Here is a 9,629-nt window from a genome sequence, read left to right as displayed (position 1 = left end):
TATATGGTCATGTTTTAGTTACTATCTTTGACTCCTTGAATTGAAAGCTCCTGGTTTCAATATATTTTGATGAATATGCCTTTTCCGTTACTATTTCCTCTAATAATATGCTAGATGCATCCTTAAAGATCCAGAAGTCGAGGACGCCTTTGCAGCTGTAAAATGCTGACCATTTCTACTGGGATTTCAGTTTTCAACTTTCCTTTGAAGCAGTTTGATTTTCAACATTTTTAATATTCTAGATGCCCCTTTACTCTTTAATGTAAGTAAGAATTTAGCCATGTTTGATTGTTTGAATGATAATGGCTCCCACAGGCTCATATATTTGAATGCTTAGTCACCAGGGAGTGGAACAGTTTGAGAAGGATTAAGAGAATTAAAAGGCAAAGAATGTTAGTGAGTCCCTCTACCCAAGAGCTGCCCCCAGACCTATTACATAAAGTTAGTACAAAGGACTTAATTTGTCAGAGTTACCAACCTCTGGCTATCAAAACCACAGGGGGATTCCTTCTGGAATTGTTTCAAGGGTCTCCATTACATTTCAAATGCATAAGAATTGAACAATGGCTTTACCTATTTTAGGTCACACTGATCTAGTCACTTTGTCAAGGTCTCTCACTTTTTCAGGTGGATTTCTCACAAGTCACAGGGGTGCTAATTGGCTTTTGTTTTTGTTTGTTTGTTTGTTTTGAGATAGGATCTCACTATGTAGCATTGGCTGAGTCCAATTACAAAGTCTAGTCGAGCTCACTCTGTAGACCTGGCTGGCCTGAACTCAGAGGTCAGTCTGTTTCTGTCTCAGGAGTGCTAGGATAAAAGGCCTTTGCCACCATGACTGGCTTAATACTGTCTTTAAACTGATTACTGAGTTCCACAATTTAAAGATGTCTGGTTAGGAAATACAAACACACTAAAACTTGCCCTCCCCCACACAAATAAAGTTCATTCATTCACAACAAATACCTGGTTACTGTTTTAAAATTGACACCTGTTATTCCAGTATCTGAGCTATTTGATATAATGTTTCTAGCTTTTTAGAGTTTGAGGATTCTGTACACTGCTAAAGAATCAAAGCAAATTTGTTTTCTGAGGTAGGATGTCAGTGTAGCCCAGCCTGGCCATGAGCTCACACTCCTGAAGACAAAGCACTCCTGGGTGCTTGCAACTTGCCTTGCACATGATTCATTTTGTACCATTTAACAGTCTTTGTATAAACACAGTATAATTGGTTATTAAGGGTTGATTTCTTTTGTGGGGGATGGAGATTACACAGGGTTTCTCTGTGTGGCTCAGTGTGGCTCTGGCTGTCCTGGAAGTTGCTTTGTAGACCAGGCTGTCCTCAAACTCAGAGATCCACCTGCTTCTGTTGGGACTAAAGGCGTGCACCACCACTGCCTGACTTAAGGGTTGGTTTCTTAAAGGAAGCTAACTTGTACTTTCAGAATTAAACCATACTAAGAAACTTTTAGTTCCTACTCCTTTTTTAATAGTTTGATGAATGGTAACATTGCTTTGCTATTTATTCTTTAAAACTGCACCTTTTTGTTTGGAAAACTCTTGTATCTAGAATTACCTAATTCAATATATATTACAGATGAGTTGAATCATACTGTCTATTCAAAACTAAGGAGAATGCATTTTCCTTCCTTTAAATTCCATAAATAGCATAGGGTTTTGTTTTTATTTTTTTAACATTCATATCAAATTAGTTAGAAAAGTATACAGATTTTATTTGGATATATTTAACTTGTTAAATGAGACATGATATAATTACAAAAATGTGTTTTATCTGACTAAAAGACTAAACTACTCAAAGTGACTGAAGAGCAGGATGGAAAATGTGAGGCTCTGCTGGACACTCAGGTGCAGGGAGAGACGTTTCTGCCACTCCAACATGTTTCTGAGGAACAGCTCCTTACTGAGTGAGTGCGAGTATTAACCAAGAAGCAGCTCTAAGATCTCTGTGTAGTCACATATCCCTTCACAACCATGATTTATTTAAAATGGACCTATGTATATATTCACCATACAAATGAAAAGTAACTGATAGCTACTTAAAAATGTATTTCTTCATTTATTGGATCTAATTATTTCACTTTAATAAAAGATATAGACATTTAAAATATGCTGTGACTATATGGTTTTCTTAATAAAAAGGGATGATATCCCCCCAAAAGCTGAATAAAAATTCCTGCAAAATGACCACCCACCCTCCTACACTCTCCTTTCAGTGCAAACTACATTGTAGGAACAAAATCTCTATTAGAGAACTCATTTGAGAAATGACTATCCCTGAAGATAGTATACTCTCAGTCTTTAACTACTTAAGAAAAGTCAGTATTGTGTTTAATATAAAGATTTAGCTTTGGGAAAAGAGCCTTCGAAAATTATAACTGAAGTTATCTTCAGTTAACTGGCATTAGGAACACAAAGGTCTATGCATTTTTTCTTGCATTTTTCCCTTGAAGATTGAAACATCACTCTAGCCCTCCCCATGGTTAAATAAACAGTTCCAAGCCTCAGGATAGAACTGAATGGTGTGAACAAGTCTAGTGATAAACCACAGACCAGGTCCTTAATATAGCTGAAGTACACTGTGCCTTTTCCCATTTAAGAAGCACCAAACCTGGAGCCAAGTTTCAAAAGGCAATTTAACAGCAGGAACTATAATTTAATCACATCATATCATATTACACTATGTAACATTATGTATTTTACCTACTGATGTAACACAGTTATGTTTATTACAAGCATCATTTTCTAAGACTTATTGTACAGGTACTCCTTTTCAGGAATTACTGCTTATTTAATAGTGCCTATCTACATTGGAACATTAAATCAGTGATAGGTATATATAATGCAATGCAGTGTGAAATTTCTCCCTAACCCAGATTAAGGTATTATTAACACAAATCAATTAAGAAAACCAACACAACTATAAAAACTGAACTAAGCCTGTCAGCAACCCAGATGCACATCTGAACAGGTCAACAGTGCTTCCCCAAAACATGAAGGTATAGGCTTAGAGTTGGTGTAGCAGCAGCTGGTCTTTAGGACAAGTAAATCAACAGTTTCAAGTGAAAAGTTACTCTGAGAAAACATCAATCCATTCTACTAACAAAAGCAGCAAATGCTGGTGTCATCTGAATGTCAAACTGTGCACTGTTTCTGACTCATTAAGTTCATTTATGTGATAACAAGACTGGAGTTCTTGAGGCGCGCCAGTGAGATGGACTAGTATGTCAGAACCTCTCATTTGTTTTAATATTTAAATGATAACAATATGGAAACTAGGAAAAGGTCAGTGCTGGTGGCTCTAAACCACATGAAATTCAATTTGTTTTCACAATAACAATGTATTCAAGCCCGTCTCTGCAACCAAAGAGCAATGCAGTATCCCTTCCTGCATAGAGGAGCTGAGGGCTATGCAAGTACAAGCTGTGACTAAGGGAGATGGATTCCGAGTACATAGCAGTCCTGCATACTGACACAAAGTATGTGAGGAGAGCTCAAACTCATTTGTACATCTATATTCAGCTAAAGCTTCACAGCAGCAATGGGCATCAACAGTGCACTCAATACAGATACTTTTCAAAACTACTCCAAAAAACAAATGACCAAAGTAGTTAAGAACAACTGAACATATGTTGTGTGTACCGGGTGTAAAGGGTGAATGGACCCTGTAGTTATCCCACTGTTGGAAGTACATGAAATTTAGTCCACGTCCATCTCTCCAGACTCAGTGTGCTGTGAGCTGCCTTTTGCTGGATCTGGGTTGGTCTCTGTACCACTCTGTCCATCCATTGGTCCATTGTGTTCACTGTTAGCTTTTGCTTTGTCTTCAGGAACTTCTACTTTTGGTTTGGGCTTATAAACGATGGGGTTACAGAAATTATCCAGTTCCTGAAGACAGAAACAAGTCATGCCAAATATTACGCAAAACACTTAAGATGTTTGACAGTACTCTCCAACCTCTTAAAATGTGTGTCCTCATACATTTAAATAGTTCTACGTATTTAACATTTTTATTACTGTACTTTTTATTTTTTTATTTTGGCTTTTCAAGACAGGGTTTCTCTGTGTAGCTCTAGGTGTACTGGAACTCACTTTGCAGACAGGCTGGCTTTGAACTCAGAGATCTGCTTGCCTCTGCCTCCTGAGTGTTGGGATTAAAGGCAAGCGCCACCACCACCTGGCTATTGCACATAATTTTTAATTCTTTATATGTCAGATGTTTTGAGAATTATGTCAACACATTTCTAAACATTTATATGAAAACAATTTTAATAAACAGAACCAGGGCTGGACAGTGGTGGTGCACTCAGGAGGCAGAGGCCGGTGGATCTCTGTGAGTTCAAGGCCAGCCTGGTCTACAGAGCGAGATCCAGGACAGGTACCAAAACTACACAGAGAAATCCTGTCTCGAAAAACCAAAATAAATAAATAAATAACAGAACGAGATAAATGTACATAGTATTTTTATGAAAATAGCTGAAGGACAAAAAATAAAAAAGTAAGTGTAATTTAAAGTTTTATGCAATTTGTGTATAAATTTTTTTTTGCATTTTTGAGATTATAATATAATTACATTTCCCCCTTCCCTTTCCTTTCTCCATACTCTCCTATAAAACCTCCTTGCTCTCTTTCAAATTCATGGCCTCTTTTTTCATTGTTATTTTATGCATATATATATATATATATGTACACACATATATAATCCTAAATATAAGCTCGTCAGTCTGTATAATGTTACTTATATATGTTTTCAAGACTGACCACTTGGTATTGAATAAGCAATTGGTGTGCTTTTCCCCGGGGAAGACTATTCCGCTTGCTCTCAGCCTTCCTTAGTGGCCTGTAGTTCTCTGGGTAGTGTTGAGGGGCTCATGGACTTTTCCCTCCACCTTGGCATATCTGTTGGTGTCACCCTGTTCAGCTCACTTTTGGGCAGTCACTTTGGTAAGACTTGATGGGCAATTTGCTTTTAGGCATTTTCTCTCTCCTTGCTTTTTACACAGAAATGAGAGATTCTTACTTCAAGTGATGAAATTTTAAAGTTTTTCCAGACTCTCCTAGGGGTTGAGATAAGATCTTATGACAGAAAGTGACCGCTCAGGGAGAAACCTTATCTGATTTACAGCGAAGTACTTACAAGCTTCTTGACAAAACAGAACTAAAAACTTTTTTACTTTATCTAATTATATAGTACCTGCTTTAAAAAAAAGAGGAATATCATGTACAAAAAAATATCTAACAAAGGAATCTTTTAATATTAATACTTCAGTACACATCCTTCTAGATGTTAACACTCTTAACACACACACACACACATACACACACACACTTACACTGTGTATATTGAAGTTCCTAGAAAAATGCCCTCTCTACATTGAGATTCTGCAGGCTAGCTGACTAATTAGAATGCTGTGACTGTGGAGAGTTGAAGTGCTGATCTAGAGCTAAAATTATGGGATACCTTTAGGCCCCCATTAATGTCTGCCCTCATATCTTTCCAGGTCTCAGATAAACATTTGGAATGGACTAGCTTCCACCATCCCCAAAGCCAACAGTGTCATCAGATAGTGTCTGAAACCTGGAATGGAATTTTCTGCTGCTGTAACTTCTCTAACTTTGACCCTGACAAATGTATTTGACAAGTGTCTTGACTTATGACTTACTTTTCAGAAACTAAGTTTATGAAACCACTTCCATGATGAAATGTTATTCAGAGCAACCTGTGTCTGTGTTCATGGTCCAATCACTCACAATAAATTATGTCCTTATTTCTTTTGAAGTGAGAGCTGTGTCGTATGCCTACAAATGTGATTTTATTAGGGGTTTGTAAACATTTTTACTCAATATGTTGTAAAATCGTATAACTATAACATCATTATTTGATAGCTATATTACATATATAGTAGTAATTCCTAGAATTTTTGTAGTAATTTCTAGAATTGTGATTTTTGGCTAACAGTCACACACTCACTTCAAATGTCTACATATATGTGTATATTACATATTCTGACACAATGTCTCAGGAAAAGTTGTACAGATTTAAATTGGTCAGGGGAGAGTACTCACTGCTTCATGTCCTTCCAACTATAGCACAGATTAGAAATGCAAACACAGCAAACGATGGAGACAAAATCACCTGCATTCTTAGCGACTGAGTGCGCATCTCTTCTTGGTCAGCCCCCAATCCAGTGTTTTCACTTATGTCCATCTTTGCATCGTTTTGGTGCCATGTTTTTCATGATCTTTTTTTATAGCTTTTGACATTTTTATTATCAATGTTTATTAAATTTCAAAGTTTATCTGAGATTATATAAAATTAAAAACAGGATTTCACAGTGGAAGATTTCACATTTCAAAGATAGACCTATTGCAATAAAGATATCCGAGGTCTCAAGGAATCTGGATACTTATGTTGGCCACATTACTGTACTTCATTCTGTACTGCTCTTGGAACTAAAAAGCCAGCAATGTCTAGCAAGTTTCAAAAGGAAGTAGAAAGTCCCTCATACCTAGAATTGTTGAAGTCAGCAAAGCAAACAAAGACTGGCCTTAAATGTCGCTTCTCTGTTCTTTTGCAAGTTGATTACTTCTCAGTGTGACACCCATTAGTTTTTCAGTCCCTAAAGTTGTTTTAGTGCTTAAACTATTAAAAAGGAAATTTTATCTAGTGAGATGGCTCATCAGGGAAGAGTACCTGCAAGACAAGCCTGGGAACCTGAGTTCTATCCTGGACACCCACATAAAAGTGGAGCATAAAAGTGGAGGCCAAGAACCAATCAGCACAAAGTTGTCCTCTGATCTCCTGAGAGCCATGGCACATGTGTCCACACATTCATTGTGTCCTTTCACACACATCATAAACATGGTTTCTAAAAGAGAATTTTGGTTTCTTACCTTTGACTTTGCAACTATTTCTGATACTTTTACCACAGGATCTTGAGTAAGACTTAATTTGTTCTGTGCATTCATCTTACTGTTCAGCCAATTCATGGAGTCACTGATGTACTTTTCAGCTTTTTCCATTTCAGCAGGATCCAAATGATCATACCTTTCATCCTATTAAAAAAGTAATAAAATTGTAAAAGAAAGAGAAGTAACTAGTTTTTCCTAAGTAATGGCTTATTGATAATTTCTCCTTAAAACATTCAAGTTCTTACTTATTACACACTTCATGTATATTAATGTAAAGATGCCACATATAAGATAATACAAGCTGAAGAGACTAGGAAAAACTATAAAAACAGTGCAGACTTGCAAAGGACTCCCAGAAGAGGTCAGCTTTGGAGAAGAACCATCAGTAGAGGCCCTGCATTGGGCAAGAGTAGGATTTATACAGAATAAGGAGAAAGTAGGTGCACAGGTATATAGTGAGGGAGAAAGAAAATTCTGAACAAACCATAAAACTAGGTGGTGCATTCTTGACCAAAAAAAAAAAAAAAAGAAAAAGAAAAAGAAAAAAAAAGAAAGAAGAAAAAGAGAGAGAGAGAGAGAGAGAGAGAGAGAGAGAGAGAGAGAAAGAAAGAAAGAAAGAAAGAAAGAAAGAAAGAAAGAAAGAAAGAAAGAAGAAAGAGAGAGAGAGAAAGAAAGGACAATGAAATCCTGTCCAAAAACCACAGATGCAGCTTCTCCATCTGGGAAACCTCTAAGAAATCACAGTCTACATCAGCAGCCAGCAGAGCAGAAATCAGTAGCAACATAACATACCAGCAAGAGGATTTCCTGGTAAAGAGTATGGATTACATAGAAAATACAGAGTGAACAAGGAAAAAAGAGGTGTTGAGGAAGGAGAAGAGGGCTATAGGACACACATGACATGAAAGCAGAAGGTGGTGAAGGGTACATGGATGTAGGAATTAGGGTAAAGGGGGATCAGCCCAAACAAATTTCCTTTGAAAATGCCATAATGAAACATAACACTGTATATGCTAATTAAAGGTTTTTTTTAAAAAACAAAACAAAACAAAATTCTTTTACTGAATTTATTTTCCTTCAAGTTTTTTGAGACAGGTTCTAATCTAGCCAAAGCAGGGCTTGTCCTGCTCTGCTGCCTTAGCTTCTTCAGCATTGATTAAACTCCAAAGTTAGAAAGGGGAACCATGGGGATGCCATTTTCTAAACTGTTAAGCTTTTCCAGTTTTCTTTGTAAGATTACAAATTATACATCATCACATTGGACTTGGCTTCTAGGCTGCTACATTTTATTCAATTTATCACTACCTCATGGATTAAGTTTTCTTTGCTAGTTATTTGAATTAATCAATATACATGCCTTGTAAAAATTATCTGTAGCCTGGAACTGTTTGCGGAACTCTCAACTCTAACCAACTTGAGGCTATTTGTAAAGTCTGAAATCTCTACTACTACTATTTAATAAACTCCTCATTAAATCACCACCTACGTTTTGAAGTTTTCTCCATGTCAATATATTTAAAAATGCAACCAATTCATATCAAAATCTTTGGAGTAATTTCAGCCTGTTATACTTCTACCTTTTAAACAAGATGGTCCATCATCATCAGGTTTGAGCTTCCATCATTTCTTGACTGTTATGTTCTAACATCTTAACCAGTCTACTACTAGATTCTTCATAAACTAGGTCAAGTCATAATTGATTCTATGCTCTAAAACCTCCAAGCTACCTGTACTAGAATCTTAAACTTCCACAACAGCTCAGATGAGGCCTTCTGTGATCAGGCATCTGTCCCCTCCCCAGATTTAAGTCACACCAGCTTTAATGTTTCTTTTGTATGTTCCCCCAAGGGTGTGTGTGTTAGGGAGTGAGGCATATTTAAGGGTCAGAGGGCAACCAACAGGAGTCAGGTCTTTCCTTCTATCAGTGTGACTTTAGGATTAACCTTAGGTCATCAGGCTCTGTGGCTTTTATGCACGAAGTCATCTTACAGCTCCCCAGTTTCTGTTTTCAAGACCATTTCTTCTCCATACATTCTGAGCCCTGGCTTCCCTTAATTTTCTTCTGATACATAGATCTCTCCTTGGTCTGCCAAGACAGAGCTCCTGGAGGTCCTTTATTTTCTCCATTTTCCCCTTTATTAGCACTTTATTTTCCAACTGAAGCAAATAAAACCAAACAGGCCCAGTATTTCTGTTTGCTAAAGTCCAGGACACGCAAAACATCCTGGCACGTAATTAGAACTCACATGCCTAATCAAAAGTAAAGTCTTAGTTTCCTTTGCATGGTATCTTAAACCCACACTCAAGACCACCACTAAAGTCAGAGGAGCACCAACCATGCCAGGAACTATACCAGATTTGAAATATGCTCGGTATTTTGTCTGCCTCATTCTTTATTGGAAAGCTGTATAGACACTGAGAGGCTGTATAAGTACTGACAGCAGCTACTTGAGTTTGACTCCTGACTCCTATCATTACTAGCTGTGTAATCCAACAAGTTGCTTGAACATCCAGATCTTCTCATAGGTGAACTGTGACAGCAGGATTCGTTGTTCATAGGTAATAAATACCCTGGTGAGAACTGTGTGAGACAACTCACTCACAGTGCTTAAGATTTACTAAGTGCTAGAATCTAAACTTTTGGGATGATGCCATGCCTGAATGGTTCTGATGTTGCTCTCTCCTGTATACAGATGCAGTGT

The 9,629-nt window shown here is 37.2% G+C and overlaps 1 protein-coding gene across 2 annotated transcripts in view; it reads right to left on the bottom strand.

The window, feature by feature from the left end:
- Positions 1–2,633: 2,633 nt before the first annotated feature.
- The window catches only part of Hspa4l (heat shock protein family A (Hsp70) member 4 like), a 45,283-nt gene continuing 38,287 nt past the window's right edge, over positions 2,634–9,629 (bottom strand). For both annotated transcript variants that reach the window (XM_052729931.1, XM_052729930.1), the window contains 2 exons: positions 6,910–7,071; positions 2,634–3,903 (listed from right to left, as the gene is read on the bottom strand). In XM_052729931.1, the coding sequence (XP_052585891.1) occupies positions 3,715–3,903; positions 6,910–7,071 (351 nt within the window). In that variant the 3' untranslated portion in view covers positions 2,634–3,714. The remainder of the gene's footprint in view (positions 3,904–6,909; positions 7,072–9,629) is intronic.

This window comes from Peromyscus californicus, unplaced genomic scaffold (genome assembly GCF_007827085.1).
Source record: "Peromyscus californicus insignis strain IS unplaced genomic scaffold, ASM782708v3 Scaffold_9__1_contigs__length_137607984, whole genome shotgun sequence".
NCBI lineage: Eukaryota > Metazoa > Chordata > Mammalia > Rodentia > Cricetidae > Peromyscus > Peromyscus californicus.
The sequence above is the reverse complement of the archived record's forward strand: the minus strand, read 5'-3'. Positions and strand labels throughout refer to the sequence as shown.